Raw genomic sequence first — 21,533 nt, 5'->3', positions numbered from 1 at the left:
ATACTGTGAAATTCTGCCCCAATAACACACAGTTGTACATTTTTGGTCTGCACACTTCTATTTCCTAACATATGCATCACAGGTCAATCACAGCGAACACATTAGTGTGTAGAAGCACACTAATGTTTGGAAGGGGGCTCCGTAGCTGTAAGGAAGCAGGAGCCTTGATGGAGCTAGGAAGAGCAGGGGGAGTTGAAGGGGTTAAATAATACAGGCTAGGACTGGGGGAAGGAGGATTTGTAAAGTAGGAGGAGGGACCAGGATATTGAGAGTAGCAGCAGAGGAAGAGGCGGTGCCAAGTACCTTGTAGAAGTAAAGGAGCATTGTTCCGCCCGCCTGCCCTGAGTACAAGCAGTGGTGGATTGGGCTGGGGAGGAGTTTGTTTTTGCTGTCACAGCTTGTGGTAGGAATGCTTGCTGGAAGGTGGGGGTCAAGCCCAAATTTTGGCACATGGGTGTCAAAAGGTGGATGGTAACCTCCTCGGACAAGGGTCCCAGAGAGTAGTGGATTCTGGTTGCCTGCTCTCACTTGCCCACTTGAAGCTGCTGCAGAAGGTGGCCGGCGTAGCAGGCAGCCATGGCTGGTGGTTTGGAGTGGGCAAGCATTCCAATGGGCATAAAATGGATGGTTAATGTTGGTAAAATTTTGATCATTTTATAAATTATTTGTGCATTTATCTATTTACATATTTTCTGTTGAATAAAGCTTTGGCCTGTTATTTCCCATCCTGGGCGTCATTATTGTCTCTGAGGTACCGGGGGTGGGGGAAGGACTTACAGTAAGGAACCTGCGTAATTGTCAGAGACAGCTGGTTCCAGGCTTTTTTGCACAATGGATTTTTAACAATTTAAATAATTAAAATCCCATGTGCTATTTCTTGGCCTCTCATGGTTAAAAAGAATAAAGTCTATTTCATTATCACACAGGGGTATATGCCCAAGATAACTGTGTGTGTTTATTGGAATAAGCATGGCTTAAAGGTTGGTCTAAGAAATATTTTTTTTGTAGTTTTGTGTGGCACAGTTGTTTCCTGTGTTGCTGTATGTTATGGATTCATTTTATAGGGTTATATACACATGTATAGAGCACAATCAGTATTTAGAAGGATGTTACCAATAAATGGGAATTTACTAGAGCTGATTTGTAGTTTGTATAATATTCCACACAGTTCTCTGAATGCTAGCTGAAGGGGAGTACCAGCTGCAAGATTTCAATAAACAGTTGCAAAACAGTTAGACCGTAGGTCCATAAACCTGGAAAGGTTAGTAGTGCTTTCCTAGTGTGAGAAGTAAAGCTCCTATGGAATGCCATGGCAAATATGAACATGCCCTATATGAATAGATCAGTATAGATCATTCATTCAGTAATCTGAAATGTTATAAGACTTTCTGACACAAACAATAAAATCTGCACTACACACTTGATGGCAGTTTGTTTAGGCAACATTATAAACATGACTGCAGACACCAGAGTTAATACAAAACACTACAATAAATCCAAGAAACCTTTGAACATGTACAGAATAAAAATAATACAAGCCTTCTTATCCCTGTGATCTTCCAATGAATAACATCAGCAGCATCTAACACTTTCATTGGCTAGGTGGCAACCTTACTGGTGTGTAAATTGAAATTAATTATTCTCATTTTTAACTGGAAAAGGCTCTTTAAATCAATGATATCTGCAGTATCCCAGAGATAATCCTTTAACATACCTTTCTTAAGGCTCCGCACTTCCCCATTAGCTTTTTTACCTATAAAAGTATATGAAAAAATGAAATGAATGTGCGTCTTGCAAAGTCTTTCTTTAAAGTGGAAAACAATAGAAAAATGCTTGACTGCTTACTGTAGATTTATAGTATACACGGGCAAATAGAAAAAAGGAGTCCCGCTGCAGGGGAGGTGGTTAGTAGGAACATACATACTTATAAATTAAACTATAAAAAGCATGTGTGAGGGAAACTTGGATGAGAAATGTAGGTCTTCCACTGGCTGCCGAGTTCTACTGTACAATAAACTTCAGGCCTATTTCTATATGTACACATGCCAGATTCATAAAATGTGCTACTTTTAATACATTTTTTATATTTCCTATGAATAATTGAGCAAATCCATATAAATTTGTGGAAAAAAACCCATAAGAATATTTGCTTTTTTCAATACGTAAAAGCGGCAGTTTACCTCCTTTTCAACGTGAGTGTAATGAATAGGGCTTGTGCTGCACATACTTTTTGTCCGAATGGGAAAAATTCGGATTGGATACGATAATTTCTGAAGATCACAAATATCACGAAAATGCTTACGAAAAAATCGTATTAGTCATGATAATATCGTATTGGCGATCTGAAAGTCACAAAATTTTCATACCGAACAATTGCAAACTATACCCCCAGAATGATTACTTAGCCAACAAATAGTTTATATTATGTTAAGTGACCTATTAAAGAATCTTGTCAAACTGGAATATATATCAGTAAATATTGCCCTTTTACATCCTCAGAGATCACTTGACAGGAAATAATACAGCTCTAACTGAAACAGGAAGTAGTGTTGAAGCAAAAGGCATTCATTGGCTGATGTGGCCAAGCATGTATGTGTGCACTGTGAATCCTATGATCCCAGGGGGCGGCCCTTAAATTCTTAAAATGGCAGTTTTCTGTTTGGGATTACCCAATAGTCATACTACAAAAAAAGTATATTTTTATGAAAATGGTATATTTAGATAAAGCAGGGTTTTACATATGAGCAGGTTAATGCAGTATATTTTTATAAAGAGCTACATTGTTTGGGGGTATAGTTTTCCTTTAATGTTTAAATGGTTGTTTAGTAGACTTAAGGTATGGGAATCAAAATCATGTAAATACCTCATATCTGGAAAACTCCAATTAATGCACATTCTAGATAACAGGTCCCATATCTGTGCTGTATTCTTCGGTTTTGTGCAAAAATGTTTATTACAACGAGGATTTGTACGTTAATTAACAATAACTGTTCCTGGTTTATGCCATATACCCTCCAAAGACTTGTGAATAGGACTGATGAGAAGAGCCTGCCTTTCATAAAACAGCTCAACATGCAAAGGGAAAATTAGTGAAGGTTTTTTAAAATGTGGTCACTATGCTGGGTGTCAGGCCTGGGGGGGGGCACTGCCCCCCGGGACAGACTTAAGTGTCTAGAAAACTGTAGAAAACAGTAACTATGAAATGAATTTAAAGGAACAGTAACACCAAAAATGAAAGTGTATAAAAGTAACTAAAATATAATGTGCTGCTGCCCTGCACTGGTAAAAGTTGTGTGTTTACTTCAGAAAGTCTACTATAATTTATATAAATAAGCTGTTATGTAGCCATGGAGGCAGCCATTCAAAGGAGAAAAGGCACAGGCACATAGCAGATAACAGATAAAACACTATTGTATTCTACAGAACTTATCTGTTATCTGCTATGTAACCTGTGCCGTTTCTCCTTTTTTCCAGCTTGAATGGCTGCCCCCGTGGCTACACAGCAGCTTATTATATAAATTATAGTAGTGTTACTGTAGCAAACACACCAGTTTTACCAGTGCAGGGCAACAGTGTATTATATTTTTATTACTTTAAAGCTCTTTCAATTTTTGGTGTTACTGTTCCTTTAACTTGAACAGAGAGTTCAAAGTCAACTGTGCAAACGTCAAATAATGAAGACAGGGAATGGAAGAAAGAAACCAGTCATGGGGCCCAATGACTCGTAATGCAGTGTAGGGAAGCAGGGCTTGACGGGGCTAGGAGGGGCACCCCTCCTCCCACAAGTTGCAGGGGCTGTGATTGGCCAATTTTTCCCGGGCTTTGGTTGTAGGGGGGGCAGAGCTTCGCAGGAATGTGAGCTTCACCTTTCAGTTGGCACAGGACATTGGAGGAGCAGCAGCTTGTAGTGTCCCACCCACCCTCCCTAGGAGGCGGAGTGGTTTTGTTGTAGCAGTTGGCAGAGGGCACCTTTACACGGAGCCCCAGGGGAAGTTAAAATGGGGTATTTGACAAGGAGTGGTAGTAGCCTGATTTAGGGCTGGGGAGAAAGGAGGCAGAAACCAGGCTTTAAGGCTGGGAGCAGGGTTAGCCCTTGGGGTGAGTAAGGCAAGGTTGCCAGTTTTAGTAAATGTTTGTTATACAAACGATTTGGTTACAAGTAGACAATGTTGTACACGTTAAGTTATGTTATTGTTATGCTGTGAATAAACAACTGCAGCCATCTCTTTCCAACACGGTGTCTGAGTTTCTTTAAGGATAGGAGGTACGGGGTCGGGGTCAAATGGAGAGGGGTGCAGTCTCAACGCTGCACCTGTCATGAAAATCCCAGCACCACATAACAAGCAGAATCTTCTGACTGAACTTTTGGGGGGGGGAGTTTGGGGTATATTTTAAAAAAAAATTTTAATTACTTAAGATAGTGTATTTTACACTGAAAAAGTGATCTATATTTTTCAAGGAAAGAAGTATGGAATGTACCACTAAGTACAAAGAATGGCCTCAGATCCCTTTCCACTCAGAGAAATAAAATACACCAAGTACACTGGGACCTGCAGTTTTCCCACTTAAAGGGGTGGTTTATCCTTAAATGAACTTTTAGTATGATGTAGACAGTGATATTCTGAGAACATTTGCAATTGGTCTTAATTTTTTTATGGTTGTTAAGTTATTCAGCTTTTTGTTTGTCAGAACTCCAGTTTGGTATTTCAGCAGCTATCTGGTTGCTAGGGTCTTATTAACCCTAGCACCCAGGCAAAAAATTTAAATGAGACAAGAATATGAAACTGTAGCCTTGGAGAGCAATAGTTTCAAGTCTGCTGACCTGCTTGAAACTATTGCTCCCCAAGGCTATAGTTTCATATTCTTGTCTGACCCCCATTTGAAAGCTAACAAGAAGCAGAAGATAATGGCAAATAATTAAAGAACTATATTTCAAAAAGACCAATTGCAAAGTTGCTAGGACATTCTAAAACATACTAAAAGTTAACTTAAAATATTCCCCCCATTCTCCATTGTAATCCTTTTTATGTTTACAAATTTGACATGCCTACAGGAAAAAAAATAATTTTATTGAAAAAAATAAGCACACTTGCTGGGATTTAAATCTTCTGGCAGAAATATTTCAATATATATATATATATATTACAAATATTACCACATGTTGTTGTCAGAAGTTCATTAAAATCATTAAGGAAGATGTACTTATCACCACTATATGGAGTTTTCCCAACTGTGTTACACCAGACTTGCCAATGGAGATGTCGGGCTTCTCCCTTTCCCCACTAAAATGAATGGGGTGTTGGGTGCACCACTGGGCTTACTCATTTAGCTGTGTGAAGTATTCATGTATCAAAAAAGTGTAAAAGTGGCATAAAATTAAGGTTACATTTATAAAGCTTCTTTATGAATAATTTGATTCCTTTGTATCTTGAACATGGAAGTCAGCTTTAAAAAAAGAAATGGCTGTATAGGAGTATATATATATATATGTATATATACACGGATATGGGATCCCTTATACGGAAACCCGTTATCCAGAAAGTTCCAAATTATGGAAAGGCCGTCTCTCATAGACTCCATTATAAGCAAATAATTCTAATTTTTTTCTAATCCTTTTTCTCTGTAATTATAAAGCAGTACCTTGTACTTGATTCTAACTAAGATATAATCGATATTTATTCAATATTTAAATAATTTTTAGCAGACTTAAGTTATGGAGATCCAAATTACGGAAAGATCCCTTATCCAGAAAACCCCAGGTCCTGAGCATTCTGGATAATAGGTCCCATACCTGTATATTGAATGTATTGCTGTATTTTATGCCATTATTTTACATTACTTTAGACCTTGCATAAGCAATCAATACAAAGATTAACGGGGACTTCTGAGGAAGTCGCTGTTACACCATTTTCCAAGGAGATATTTAAGGTGGGATTTTACACAGAACTAAAATCATCCAGACTGTGATGTGTGGTATATTTGAGCACTGTCCTCTTTTACTTAATAAAGCTTTAGATATAGGTCCACAAGTCATGGTGGCACCATGTTTAGTGTAGATCAAAACTATGCACCATTTTTTAAAGGGTAAATTTAGGATATATGGAAGACAAAAGTTTCTGGTTACTTTATTAATGCTTTTAGTGTGTTGGCAATAGTAAGAGGCACAAATCTGAGACAACCAGAAGCACAGAATCTACAGAAGCTGCAATGTGGGTTTCTATGATGCTAAAAAGTGTTTTTTTTATTTGTCATCTGTTTAAAAACAAACATGTTATTTTCTGCTAGAGGTTACTGTACCTGGGCAAAACTTGTAGCACCTTTATTACATATAAGCTTATGTAAGTAGTGTATTACTATAATTGCACATTTCCAAAGGCAGCCTTGCAAAATCAAAAAAAAGTGAAAAGAAAAGAAAATTACATCAAGCCGTGTATTCATTTTCTGTGTAAAATTCTAGCATAAAGGGGCTGCTTGAAAAAGGCTGTGGAAAAAAAAGAGTGATCACTCACTGACATTTTTGTATTTTACTGTCAGATAATTGCCATTTGCACTTTCCAATATTGCACTTTTTATATTTTTATTGCACTTTTTATATTAAAAATAAAGACACATCTTTATAAATGTTGCATTTATGCTAAATGGGGTCATAGGGAGGGTCTTGCTTTGGGGACCTGTCTTCTTCTAAAACCACATTTCCAAAATGCTCACAATGTGCTTGGTAAAAAAATCTCATTGCACATGAACTGCACCCCAGTTAGACTGTATACACAAGCATCAAAGCTGAACCTCCTGTTTAAAGACAGGAGAACGCAGAGTGAATTGTGAGCAGAACCACATCAGTTAAATGGATTCTGTCATGATTTTTATGGTATACTTTTTATTTCTAAATTACACTGTTTGCAAATTATTCACTCTACCATTTAAAATGTTATTCTTGAACCAACAATTGTATTTTTTTTTTTAGTTTTCCCATGACAGTATTCCTTTAATGACAGTGTGTTCAATTGTGGACATTATGTGACAATATCTTGCAAGTCACCTAATTCATCTATGTCATCTAATGTGTAATCTGTCTCTGTATCTACTCGAATGTGGGAAATTACTATACCTTTAAACAACTATACAAATGTGTTTCCAAACGGAGCAGAAGAGCAGTGAAAAATGTAATTAATTATTTTACAATGTAGGATATATCTGCTCTAAGACAGAATAGCTAGCATTAAAACAGGTATTATACAGCCACAATATGGGATAGGAACCAACCAAGGTCTAGTGTAGTTCACTTAGCTAGATCTATGCAAAAAATCTGTAATACGCACTAGATGTATTTCTGTATTTATTTTGTATGATTTCTTGCATGGCTCTGAACTTTATTTTAATTGGAGCCCTCTCTATGCAGATAAACACCAACAGATTTTAATACCTTCTAATGTAAACAAACCATACTGTGAAAATATTAAACGGCAGTGGGGCAACAGTTGGTTTATCTGGCCAGTTGACCTGCAGACCTGCAGACAGATCACTTTAATATTGTTATCAATTCTCATCATGCACTGTTTAGATCACTATGCTAGAGTAACTCCATGTGCATAATGTGCACAATTGGACCATCAGCTAGCTCTCTCCCTGTTTTTGCTAGCTTCACAATCATCTGTTAGGGCTGTGACAGATGGGGAAATTAGTCACCGCACAACAAATCTCCATTGTCGCGGGCGGCTAATCTCCCCTAAATGCCATCTGACAGGCTAGGCGACCTGCGGCGCTGTGATTTGGCAAAGTCACAGAAGTTTCCTCTCAAGGCAACTTACGCAACTTCGGCAAATCGCGGCACAGTGTATGCCATCCCACCAGCGATTTACATTCTAGCTGGTGGGATGGCATTTTGGGGAGATTAGTCGCTCGCGACAAGGGAGATTTGTTGCGCGGCGACTAATCTCCCCATCTGTCACAGCCCTTAGACCATTTATTCAATTAGCTAAAGAAATAGCATCTTCTTTAGCTGTTTAACAGATGTTAATGCCTTATTATACTGCTCATATCATCAAAGCTTTTATTTTATCTTCCGGCAATAAAAACACTCACAATTCACATCTAATTGAAGAACAAATATGGTTTCAGTATTTTATAGAAAAACAAAGATACAACAATCTGGCTACTATAAAAAAGAATCAACTGCTAGAAAATGTTGAGATTTACAGATTAAAAGATGGGACAGGTGCCCATCCCTGTATTATGTTATTAATACATACTTAGGTTTATCTCCTATGCGCTGGAGGCATTACTCATTGTCTTTCTTAATGCCTCAATCTTGCATGACTGGACTTTTTAAGTGCCATAGATTGTGGAATCAATAGCACTGACACAGGAATAACAGAGTGGCAACATTTCTGGGGTTGGTGACCATTTATGGACTTAGAAAGATGAAAATGTTTTTATAGCAAAAGCCTCATAGATGTTTGTAGAGGCACATGAAGTGCATTTGTTGGGAAAAGAGGTTGTATTAAAGGGATCTTTAACTTAAAGGTATGGTTAATTTTAGTTTATGGGATGGTTAACTTTTAGTATGTAAAAGAATGCCCTATTCCTAGCAAGTTTGCAATTGGTCTACATGATTTATTTTTTTATAGTTTTTGAATTGTTTGCCTTCCTCTTCTACATCTTTCCTGCTTTCAAATAGGGGTCACTGACCCCGGCAGCCAAGAAACTATTGCTCTGTTAGGGCTCTGGTACACGGGGAGATTAGTCGCCCGCGGCAAAACTCCCTGCTCGCGGGCGACTAATCTCCCCGTGTACCAGAGCCCTTAGGCTACAATTTTATTGTTATTGTCACTTTGTATTCCTTATCTTTCTGTTCAGTCCCTCTCCTATTCATATTCCAATCTCTCATTCAAACCACTGCCTGGTTGTTAAGGTAAACAAGACCCTAGCTACCAGACAGCTGCTGAAATTCCAAACTGGAGAGCTGCTGAACAAAAAGCCACATAACTGAAAAAACACAAAAAATATGCTGATCCACCATATTGTGCCAACATCCTACTGTACCTTAAGCCTGTTAATTTTGTACATGATACGTATATCTTTAGAACTGTTTTCAAAAGCATCACATATCTCAGCTCTAAACCAAAGCAGAGCCAGTGCACAAAAATTGTAATATCAAACCAAAATAGTCACCGTTTATCCTGTTGGGACCATAAACTTACTTTTGGAAGAGCAAGTTTGCAGACACTCAGTTTCAGAGCTAAATCTGTTTCCATTACCATCACAACCTCCATACCAGAACTGGGAGCATGCATCAATAGATTTTATATAATACCACATGCGCTGATAGCCCCTGCACGCTGTGCCATGGTTCACATCCAATAAGCAGTTGTCTGCAACTAAAACAAGTTGGATTAAAATTGTAATACCTCATATCCCTTGGATTTGAAAATACATGAAATTTTAACCACTCTAGAGCTGCAGGGAGTTGTGAAATAACATATAAACCAGGAACACACACATGTGACCCATGAAAGTAAAGCAGCTGGCATCCATTTCCAGACTGGGAATCCAAATAGGCAATGGCATTTTAGTTGAGTGTAAAAATGAAACTGGGTGAAATAGATAGACTGTGCAAAATAAAAAAAATATTTTAAATATAGTTAGTTAGCCAAACATGTAATCTGGTGTGGCTGAAGTGGGCAGATGTCTAACATAATGGCCAGAACACTGCTTCCTCCTTTACAGCTCTCTAAGCTGTTAGCAGTCAGTAACCAATCAGTGACTTGAGGGTGGGGGAGCACATGGGACATAACTGTTCAGTTAGTTTGCATTTGAATCATGTATATATATATACACACACACATACAAACACACACACACAGGTGTGGGACCTATTATCTGGAAACCCATTATCCAGAAAGCTCCAAATTACAGGAAGGCCATCTCCTTTTCTCTCCATTTTAATCAAATAATTACAGTTTTTAAAAATGATTTCCCTTTTCTCTGTAATAATAAAGCAGTACCTTGTACTTGATGATAACTAAGTTATAATTAATCCTTAATGGAGACAAACAATTTAGGGGAGATTTATCATCATTCAAATTTGATTTTTTTTCCTTGTGATTCAAGTTTTTTTTAATTGAAATTATGGTTTAAAAACTCAAATGTCTGATATTTATTAAGTCTAAAAATAACCAAAAACTCAAATGTAAAAATTCACCATCTAAAAACTTCTATTGTTTCTATAGAATTCAATAGGAGTTGTCCTAGGCAAAGTCAAGCAATATTTTCAACTCAAGATATTTGAGTTTCAGTTTTTTTTCGAGTTTGTAAGCTCCAGGGGTGGGGGCGCATTGCTAGTGCAGAAAGAACTTTTTCAAACAACTGAAATTCGGCTCTTAAAGTTACCAGAGGTTGCTTTTTGCCGCCCCTGGTAACTGGCTGCTCACTGCCACCCGAGGCATGGTTCTCATGCCATGAGCAGTCCTGTCCTGGTTAAATTCAGTCAATCACTCAGTGGTTCCCAAAGTGTGGGCTGATTTGATCATCATGTGGCCATAACTTTTTACATGTATTTAAAGTCACATTTTTATTTTTTAACTAAAAAAGTTAACAATTTCAGTTTACTTTAGTATTAGTACAATGCTCCAAATGAATACACTCAAGTTGCATCTTATGTTTTGCAGCGAAATACTTTCAGCTTTATCAAGGTTTGGATTCTCTCCAATACATAAAGCCTTTTAACATACTAGAAATACACATTGATGAACTCTGACATGTTGTATCTACTAAGAGAATCTCTGGCTCTATCTCTTGGGAAAATTCTCTGGAAGTTGTACAGGCTGCTTTGTCATAATGGATATCATCCCATGTTAATAAGAAATTCCTCTTCCAAGCCTCATTAAAGATATAAGAATAACCATATCACTGCTGGATTCATGCAGTTATTAGTTACAAGGGATTTATTTTGTTCTTTCCTAGTTTTGGAACCGTTCATTTGCCTTCAGGTGAAATCCTTTTCATTAGTGTGGGTGTTCGCCTTAAATGTGTTGGGGTTCTGTACCAGCCCAAGGCAACCACAGCCCTTTATCAGGGAAGATCTGTGCCTCCAAAGATGCCCCCAGTAGCACCCCATCTTCTTTTCTGCTGATTCACTGCACATGCTCTGTGCTGCTGTCACTTACTGAGTTTTGGGAGCAACTCACAATATACAGTGTATATAGAATATTAATCTAATAAACATAATCAGTATAAGACTGATTGGTAATTATTCAGATTCTCATTATATGGCAGCTCAGAAATCAGTGAAGTTTGCATCAGAGTCTAATCATCAGCCCTGTAGCATCAGCAATGACCCCATAATCTTAGCTTCTCTACAGCTGCCCAGTGAGCATGTGAGTCACTGATGGTGGGGAACTTCTATGAGAACCTTGAATGCCTGGACCATTACTACTAAAAAGATAATGAACTTTTAGGCTGGTTCAGTAAGTTCAGTATATAAAACATGGCATTTCTAGCCATATTCATTTCCAGGTTTCAGTTCTTCTTTAAAATCAACTTCTAGTATAAAGTCGATTTTGGCATTAAAACCTAATTTTATTGTGTTTTTAGTTATCTTAATTATTTTATTGCTCAGCAACATAGTTAATGGCATTTATACTACAATTCTGTGGCTGGGTAATCAGAAACAAATTCTAACCCTCAAAATACAATCTTACAGTCAGTTTCTTTTGGATAGTTGACCCCCTACAACCAGATACAATTCCAAAGGCAAAGAAAAGGTTAAATCGCTGGGGGAATCCAAGTTGTTATGCATTTGCCAATAATTATAGTTGCTTGCCTGTTACCCTGTATGGTGCTCCACTTTGCCAAAATTTGCCCCAGCCTAGGTTACTTGTGGGGGAACCCAGGTTTTTCCTGGGTTTAGCTTGTGTTGCACACAGGCCAATGTGGATTTCTGCTTGTATATTTTAGCAATATTTTTAATTATGAGACCAAAGGTAGGGCATGTAATTTGTTTTTAAAAATGGGGAGGGGAGGCCACCAAACCCCTGAAGCATATGTCATTGGAAGATATTGTGAAAGTGAAAAAAAAACAATTGCCTAAAACATATCCACCACTCAGTAAGTATACATTTTCTTTTCAATGACTATGACATCCAGTGAATACATGACTAGTTTATATTGTTATTAAATTTGTGGCTACAAATTTCAATGCAATGTTATAAATAGTTGGTCCAGTCATTAAAGGAGAAGGAAAGTCATTTTGGCATTTTACTGCCAATATATTTGCCACATTAGTGCCACCTAGAGCAATATATTTAATCTGCAGAAACCATTAACATACCTGAGTAAGCAGCTTTAGAAGCTTTCTACCTTTGCTTAAGACAGCAGCTGGCATTTTAGGTAGCTTCCTGCCTGCAGTCTAGCTGTTGTAGCTGAGATCACACATTCCTAAGGGAGGGGGAAGGGAGTTCTTAGCATTCTAGTGGGAGGGGGAGCAGGAGAGGGGAGAAAGGAGAGAACTGCGCAGACTCTGGCCACAGGAATTAAGGATGTTTCTGAGAAAGGAAGTCAGACACTGGAACATCATTACAAAAAAGAGACAAGAAATCCTGTATTTCTTTTAAAAGAGGACTCAGCACAGCATTACTGTAAGTGCTTATGGCTTTATTTACATAAACCTTTTTTATAAAGCTTACTTTTTACCTTTCCTTCTCCTTTAACACATAATCACTCCCTTATGTGGTGTATGGTTTCCTAGCCTGAAACATGTCAGTCAAGTTTATACTGAGCTAGATCCTATTTGTTGATCCAGAATGAGCCAGACCATAATGCTTCAACCCGTGGATCAAAATTCTGCTCCTGAACTTAAGGGGCAGAGTTATCAATTTTGTGAGTTTAGAGCTTAATAAATAAGAACTAATCCATGTTCTGTTTATTCCTATGGGTTTTTTAGAAGTGTATTTATCAATGGAAAATAGGCAGAACTCACCATTTGATAAATATGCTTCTAAAAATCCCATAAGAATGAATAGAACATGGGTAAGTTTCTATTTATTAAGCCCAAAACTCACATTTTGATCTGCCCCATCCAAATCCTACCTGACACAGTCTCACCCTACATTATTATTTTAAAAAAACTTCATTTTATTTTCCCCTGAGTGGATACTGAGCAGATGCAGGGAAGAAATTCTTTAAACATTGAACATTGTGTTTTCTGGTGCAAGCAAAGTCTCAGGTCATTCATACTCATAAAGAAGTACATAATAAGTAATGTTAGCCAGTTTGGCCCAGTTCTTACAAAATGGCCTATTATTTGCTCATGTGTTTTGTCTACAAATGAGATGAACTCTGACTGAAATGTGCTCATAAATAAAGCAGACTTACAATAACATAATAAAGCAAGAAAAATATATGTATTACTTGAGACAGAGGAGAATGTTTCCTATATTTTGTGATAAACATTTTCCTATTTAATGTGTTTTATAAGGCACACTTGTTCTTAGAGAATCACTTTTGAGTGACCCTGTATATGGGATATTTTTTTTCTCAATTCAGTTTGATTCCACCACATCCACTTTAATAAAAACAGTTCCCTCTTAGAATGTGTTGGGGTATATGTACACTACAAATCAGCTAAATCTCCTTTAGATGAAACCCAAACTAATAATGTATCCCCTATAGCAGGGGTCTCAAACTCGCGGCCCGCGGGCCATTTGTGGCCCTCGGTACAATATTTTGTGGCCCGCACCAACGCCTTCTCAAAAGCAATGAAGGGATCGCGATTTTTATTACGATTCAAGGGATAATGCAAGGCATGGCGGGCGGGAGCTGCTGATTGCGGAAATGACGTTATGCCATCATAACAGTTATTATGGGAAGACGTTCTGTGTGCACAGTTAGCTGCTAAGGAGCTAATTGTGCACACAGAACGTCTTCCCATAATAACTGTTATGATGGCATAACGTCATTTCCGCAATCAGCAGCTCCCACCCACCGTGCCTTGCATTATCCCTTGAAAGCCAATTTTTTGTGAAATCCCTTATGCGGCCCAGCCTCATCCTAACTTTGCCTCCTGCGGCCCCCAGGTAAATTGAGTTTGAGCCCCCTGCCCTATAGCCTGCACATACCTTTGTTTATGATTATTTTCTCTGTTTTTTTCCCCACAATTTCTTCAGGTGCAGGTGTACCAAGGACCTCCACTACTTCTATAGTCTCATCTGGAACTTCTGCTGCAGCAGTGTCAACTTGTGTCAACCGTGTGTCAGGGAAGCTGTAGGAATAAAACAATATGGTGATGCTATACCTAGAAAAATACATATGTAGAGAGTGCACTCATCAGCACCTACATAATAAAGTCATAATACTCACACTTAAGTACACCATAAAAAGACAGTGGCAGAGGTCTATATTGAAACTGTCACAGCCCTGTACTGTATCAGTGCATGGGGTAGGCCAAAATCAGATGCCTCAAAATTGTGGTCCCGCTCATCAACAAATTATAGACCTGTGCATAACTACTATACTGGCCTCAAAAACACTGTCTCATCAAACCCAACACAGTGACTTGACAGTTGGATACATGGCACCCTATGTAGAAAGGTTCTAATTGAAGGTGCCTTCTGCCTTTTAAAACCTGTCTTGAAATGAAAGCTATCTGCAACTCAGGCAAGCACATTATACATACTGTATTTATGCATAGGTCAGTTTATTAAAATTAGTCTTAAAACATTATATTTTGGATTATGTATTTGTAGAATTCTATAGGTATTAGAATGACAATGCCCTTGACAATGCCCTTGTACTGCCGCACTGACAGTTAGCTTCAAAGACCAGACAACTATATCCATTGAAAGGGCTAATCTTAAGAGCCAAAGAAGTAGAACATATTTGAACAAATTGCCCATCTCTCTGCATAATACTTTGTTGCTTGTCAAGAACATTTTCTTGAGTGAGACCAATGCACTGGTAATGACACTTATCCCAAGAAATGCAACTATGTAGGGAGGTGCCAGCCTGTGATAAATATAACTAGAGGCAACTCACAAAGACAATGGCAGGTTATTAGGTATTCAACAAATATTTGTAGAATTAGGTACAATTATGACAAAAATACTATTTCCCTTCAAATATGCTCATCTGAATACCTATTGGGCAATGGACCTATACAATAACCTTTACATACTGGTAAAAGTGTTAATACAATATATCGTTTCTTGACTAAAAAATGCATAGTTTTCTACAACATTCCATTGTAACTGTGGCCTCATTCTTCTGCAACTTATACTGGCACACAAAAGTGCCCATTTTGTAATTTGCACTTTCAAGTTACAATGCACACTATTCCCCCTATATTTTTGTTAAAATGCATACCTTCTTACAACTGAAAAAGATGAGTCCCCACGCCCTTGGCACTCTGCTTGCAATACTGCGGGTGGGTAGTGATTAAAGCCACCTATGAAAAAAATTCAGGTTCAGTTTCAAATGTTAAAGTGCAATAAAAGTCCCACATCTGCTCTAGGAATATAAAGTGTATAAAGATGGAGTCATTTTTGGTATTAGAATTGATTCCTAAGTGATTCCTAAATTATAAGTGAGATGCAAAGTAGCATAGAGCATTACAGCCCTACAGTCAGCCAACCAAAAATACAAAAGCCTACATTGTGCATTGTTGGACACAAGTGGGGCAAGGCTTCTCACTATGGACAATATCCACGACTTGGCACAAAACACATTTAGGCAGATCTCTTTCTGATGAATTGGTAGGGATGTCTGCACTACCGAAGCCAGTTCTAGTTCATTTAAAGCTGGGCACTATTTATCAGCATTTTTTCAATCATTTTTTTTTATATATTTACTAAAGAATTTCATCATTGTTTTTTCTCACCCAAATGTTTCAGAGATGGGAGAAACCATTATAATCCATGGCAAAGTGGTTGCAAGTTTGATATAAGTTAGGTGGAATCAGGTGGAAAGCCAGGAACAAATCTCAATTTGTGATTGATAGATTCTCACAATTGATGCCTATGGAAAATTCATGGTTGGTGGAAAAAAATTGTAGCTTATAACAGTAAATGTTATAAGACTGAAAATGTTACACAGCAAAAGAATGAAAGAAAATGCAGGGATAGAGGTCAAGATATAGTACTGATATTGTATATTACAAGTCTCTCTCTGTCTTTCATTACAAAAATGTTTTACAGCTTTACAAAATATATATTGAAAACAATAAATGCTCAGCTTTTTGCTTGAAGGGAAAAAATCCACCCCCATCCATTCAACATGAGCTCATTCAGTTTGGTTTATGTATAAAAAGTGCCAAAACACTGTCTGAACTTCCAGAAATAAATGTGTTTATTTATAAAGACATATCCAATACCATAGATTAAAAGGAAAACACAACAGTCTGCCTCGGACAGCACTTTATAGAGATGATGTATCATTCACATCAGTCCCTCCCCCAGTGTAGCTTACAATCTAAGGTCATCACACTCACAACAAGTAGGGCCAATTTTATCAAGAGCCAATTAAGCTGGCAGTAACTTTTTAAAGTGTGGGAAGATATCAAAGTACTTGAAGGAAACCCACACAGACATGTGAAGAACATAAATTGGGTGCTGCACAGATTCCCTGGAAAGCAGAGGGACTTCATGTCCCAGAATCCATCACTTCACAATGAAACAATGTAATGGAGGAATTGCATGGTTTCCGAGAGTTTGATTTAGACTATCATGGTTTCAGTCTCAGGAATTAGGTATGTGTTTTTTCAAAAATATATACATATTTTTGGCATTGCAGAGATTTTTTATCACATAAGCTGAATGAGTGGATGACCAACAGGAGGTCGTTTTTGTAGTTTGGTGGTTTGTTCAAGGAATAACAAAAACCATTTAGATTTTTTGTGAATAAAAAGCAGGCAAAAAGTATTTTATTGAACTCATGTTAAAAAGGTAGTATACTGTCTCCACCCATAATCACCAAGATCCCAAGGAAAGGGAAAATACCTACAGGAATTACTTCCAGTTAAAGTGGGATAAGCTGTTCCTGTAGACATAATAGCAGACATAATAGCAGACCTTGCAAGCTGAATAGTGCAAATGCTGAATTTATTTAAACAGAAAGTAGCTATGCCACATAATGCATAAAAATGAATAAAAGTACTTACGGTCGAGTAGATTGAAGAAGGCATGACTGAACTTCTTTGCATAGACAAGTTCTGGTTTTGACATGCTTATCAAGCGAAGCAAATGTTGGTCTTGTGGCAAGCTCGGCAGCTGTGTCATTTCCAGCTCACTTATCGTTTTTCCAAAACCCAGTACAAATATTGCAAATCCTTGACACTTAGCTTTTTTGGAGACTTCTTTCAATTTTTCTCTGTCCCAATAGCTTGTTGGGCTGGCAAGAATGAGGAAAAGTACTTTATGCTTTCTTGGCATTGGTGTTTTTAAGAAGATATTATCAATGACCCACTGAACAGAATTGCCAACTGCAGAAGGACCATTCAGTTGCCTGACAGATTGTTTGATGTGCCTCTTCATCATATTTGCGCTGTTGTAGCGAAGAAGGTCGAACTCAGTTTTAACTGGGCTAGTATTCCTATTTGGACCAAAGTCCTTAACTGCCTGTTGTACTAAGGCAACTCTGGCTTCTGTTTCAGAAACTGCGGGCCGCGTTGATATGTAGACGGTGTCCAGCATACTGCTCACAAAGTCTTTCATTTCCTCAAAGACATCAGCTTGCACATTGTGTGAACTGTCTAATACAAAAGCTATGTCCATATCTATTAGGGTTGCAGGCATTTGATCCAGCTCACATTCTTCATCAGGTGTACACTTATCTGAAAGAAAAATAAAACATAAAACAACCCGGTGCACAGCCAGAGGGGATGGCACCCCTTCGTAATCAAGGAAATTTAAGAAAACAGCTAGCACAACAGGTCTTCAAGCAGCAAGGTTATCCCTGCATCTTTATTTCAAATTAGTGACGTTTTTGGGGGGCTGGCCCCTTCATCAGACATACACACTGCTGTGTTAACAATTCATTTATAGGCCGATTCACTAAAGGTCGATAAAATGAGCGCTATTTATAGCATGCATTAAAAATTTTATTGCGTTGTGATAATGCATTTTTTTGCATATGCGTCTTAACGAATGCAAAATGACTTTGATGAATCTGGACTTACTTATCACATGCTTCTTAACACAAAAAAGCATGCGATAAGCGTTAACGACCTTTAGTGAATAGGCCCCAATTATGTGATGAACAATTAACATGCCAAAAAGGGAAATACAACATTGTTAAAAGAGTCCAATTTGATAAGTCCATTTTTCAGTTTAAATACAAATTCATAAGGTCAAACCATCGGTTAAGTGAAAAATATTCTATCTTACCCTATCACAAGAAGTGGACATAAATTATATTCTTCATTCAGTCCTCTTACATACATTGTCTGGAGAGTCCATATCCAGAAACCATATCAAAATCTCTGCAACAGCAAAGAGGGAAAAGATAGGAAAAAATTGATATTTCACAGAGAGTGTTTCTGGATATGTACTCTGCAGAAAAGGAATCCAAGAGGACCGAATGAGGAATTTAATTATCTTGTTACCTGTAATTTGTTTTTAATGTTTTGCTAAATTTCCTTTTCTTTTTTACAGATTTGAAAATGTGAAATTGAAACAAAAAAAACAGAGTGAGATAATAATGTCCACTTCTTGTGATAGGGTAGGATAAAACCTCCATTTACTTGACTTGAATAAAGTAAGGGTAATTATGGGTTTTGTTCTACGGACCTCTCAGAACCATTATATTTCTGAGTGCTGATTTCATAACTGCCTTTGATATTTTACACAAGGATTAAAAGCACTTAAAGTTATGGTGTAATGTATGATGCAAGCAATGGTATTCTTAAACTATTTGTAATGGGACCTCATTCTTTATTGTTTAGTGGTTTTAAAATTACACTGTATTTACCTTTTTGTTCTCTCCCCCTTGCAATTTAATAGGGTATGTGCTCGCTAGGGCTTGGTTTACACTGCAACCAGGTAGCGGTTTAGCAGACATAATTGGATACGAAAGGTTCTCAACAATTTGCATCAACAAATAAGAGGAACTATTGCATCTGTTAATAGAGAGGCATTGGAACAGGGTGGACCCTGTTTATTACAGCACACATGACGCCATTCTTCTGCCAATCCTAAATTGGCTTTTCAAGCAACAGATTTCTGAGTTAGTGCTCTCAAAAAGGGAAAAGGGAAATAATTTATGAATCAAAGTAGAGAACAAAAAGCACATACAAACAGAAAAAGATGGAAAGGAAAAACAGGGAACCAGGAAGAAAAAAATATATAATAAAAGGGAAAAGAAGAGAAAAGCAGTGAGCATATAACAATAAAAGAGAATGCATATGGGGTGCTGCCATTGCATGCATACTGCCCTGTCGCATACGGAGCACTGGGACCAGGAAGCACAGAAAACTTCAGCACGTCCTGTCCCCAGTGCTCCGAATGCGTTATCCCTAGGAGGGCGGACTCTGGGTGCCTTTGCAATAAATCCAGCACTGATTGTATGTCAATCTGTAATTTACATGGTTGGCCTATGCCCCCTATGGTGCTGTAATGCTAAAGTGGTGGATCTGCACTACATTTTTCATATGAGAGTGCAGGGAAGGTGTGCAGTGACAGCAGTTTCATTTTCCTCTTTTATCGCTGCAGTCATAGTATTGTTTATAGTACGTGTAACATGCTAATAATACACAAGAGCCATGAATATCCTGTAAATCGTATCCTTAATAAACAGTGCTTGGCGATGCCATCACTTATAATCAGTGCTCAGTGATGTCATTTCTCATGACTCATGGAAACTTGTGTATTTTAATAAGTATGTACCCCTTTTTGTAAAGTTGGAGGATATTAGAAGGTACCAAATTCTTCAGCCTCGTGCTCCTTAGTGACTTCGAATATCCTTGTGTTTTACAAAAGGAGGTACATTACCCACTATAGTTGTTCCAATACCCTGGTCTTAAAGAGGGGGTGAGAAATCTATGGGCCACCATTGACCATTGTCTCTCAGTGAAGCATTACTATAGAATAGATAAGATATTCATTAACTGCACCATAAGCCCTGTAAAACTATCAAGCTTTCTACAAATGATACTGAGTGTAGACTAAGTTAATACTAGGGGGCCCATTCATGAAAACACAATTTTTTCTTTCAGAAAAAAATCATATTTTTTCTAATTTATAGAACTTTCCGTAATGACCACAATAATATCGTTAAAATTACACAACTTTTTCGTGGTTTACGTTAACTTCCATTTTTCACAAAGACTATGCCCATTTCAGAATTCATTCAAGCTTTGGTACCATACATTGAAGTTTCAAAGCCAGAAAGGTTTTCGCGCCATTTACGATCGTTCAGATACGAAAATTTCAGACTTTCAGATCGCAACCACAATATTTTCATATGACCGTGAAAAGAATTTTCACGCAATTATCAGGGTTACTCCGAATTTTTCCAATCCTCCTTTTAACCATCGGAAATTCGTGCTTTGATGAATGGCCCCTATGTGTAATCACACCTAGGGCATTATTTTAGTCCTTTACATTTTTGAAAATAATGACATGAAAGAAAGAGCAAGGGAAGAATGGGCATCACGTTGGCATAGTGGGTAGTATTTTTGCCTTGCAGAAGTTTCCAATGGTTGTACTATATGCACTTCAGTTTCCTCCCACACTCCAGAAACAAACAGGTTAATTAGCTTCTGATTAAATCAACCAGGTCCTTGAAATTCAGGCCATAGAACTTACATTCTATGGCAGGCAATTGATAATTGTTTTTTTTTTTTTTAAACATATGATTGCATTTACAGTATCTATAATACAGATATAGGATTTATTATGTTGAATGATTATCTGGAATGGATTTTCCAGATAAGGGATCTTACTACAATTTGGTTTGCTATACCTTAGGGCAAAGATAGACCTGGTGTACTGTCTGCTTCTTTGCACCTGCCTACAAAGCACATCTGCTCTCTTCCACAGCTCTGTGTAGCTGCACTGACAGGCACACCTTTGGCCTAAATGCAGCTACAATACTTAAATAGAAGTGGAGAACAGGCTGATAATCCTGGAAGCATGCAATGTTCACACCAATGTCCACTCCGTGTAGCTGCAATCAGGCCAATGCAATACCTGACACTGCGGCTACATGGAGCTGTGGGTGGGCGGATCCACTTCTCTCCCCCTCCCTACAAACCGCAAAAGAACAGACCGTATGCCAGATCTGACTTTGCCCTTAAGCCTCCTGAAAAACATTTAAAAACCCCAACAGAATTATTTTGCCACAAAAATGAATTTATGCAGCTTTGTTTCCAAGTGCAACAGATAAATTCTAGGCCTAAAAACAACAGACAAAATTACTAGGAACACCCGTTTCCCACTATCATTTTCCTTATCATCAGCACACTTATAATCTAGGTTAGACAGTTTCCTTAAACATTAGTTTATGGTCCAACTTTTGTTGAGGCCCCCTTGTAAAAAGAATTGCCA

General features: G+C 37.8%; 1 protein-coding gene across 4 annotated transcripts in view; it reads right to left on the bottom strand.

Annotated features, from left to right (window-relative positions):
• Positions 1–21,533, bottom strand: part of col6a5 (collagen type VI alpha 5 chain) — a 104,971-nt gene that overhangs the window by 2,695 nt on the left and 80,743 nt on the right. For 2 of the 4 annotated variants that reach the window (XM_031903527.1, XM_012965534.2), the window contains 5 exons: positions 17,150–17,821; positions 15,358–15,439; positions 14,115–14,257; positions 9,201–9,377; positions 1,715–1,753 (listed from right to left, as the gene is read on the bottom strand). In XM_031903527.1, the coding sequence (XP_031759387.1) occupies positions 1,715–1,753; positions 9,201–9,377; positions 14,115–14,257; positions 15,358–15,439; positions 17,150–17,821 (1,113 nt within the window). The remainder of the gene's footprint in view (positions 1–1,714; positions 1,754–9,200; positions 9,378–14,114; positions 14,258–15,357; positions 15,440–17,149; positions 17,822–21,533) is intronic. The other 2 variants (XM_012965535.2, XM_012965536.2) reach the window with 2 other exon arrangements.

The sequence above is a fragment of the Xenopus tropicalis genome, chromosome 6 (assembly GCF_000004195.4).
Source record: "Xenopus tropicalis strain Nigerian chromosome 6, UCB_Xtro_10.0, whole genome shotgun sequence".
Classification (NCBI taxonomy): domain Eukaryota; kingdom Metazoa; phylum Chordata; class Amphibia; order Anura; family Pipidae; genus Xenopus; species Xenopus tropicalis.
Note: the sequence above shows the minus strand (reverse complement) of the source record. Positions and strands in the feature narration are given on the sequence as shown.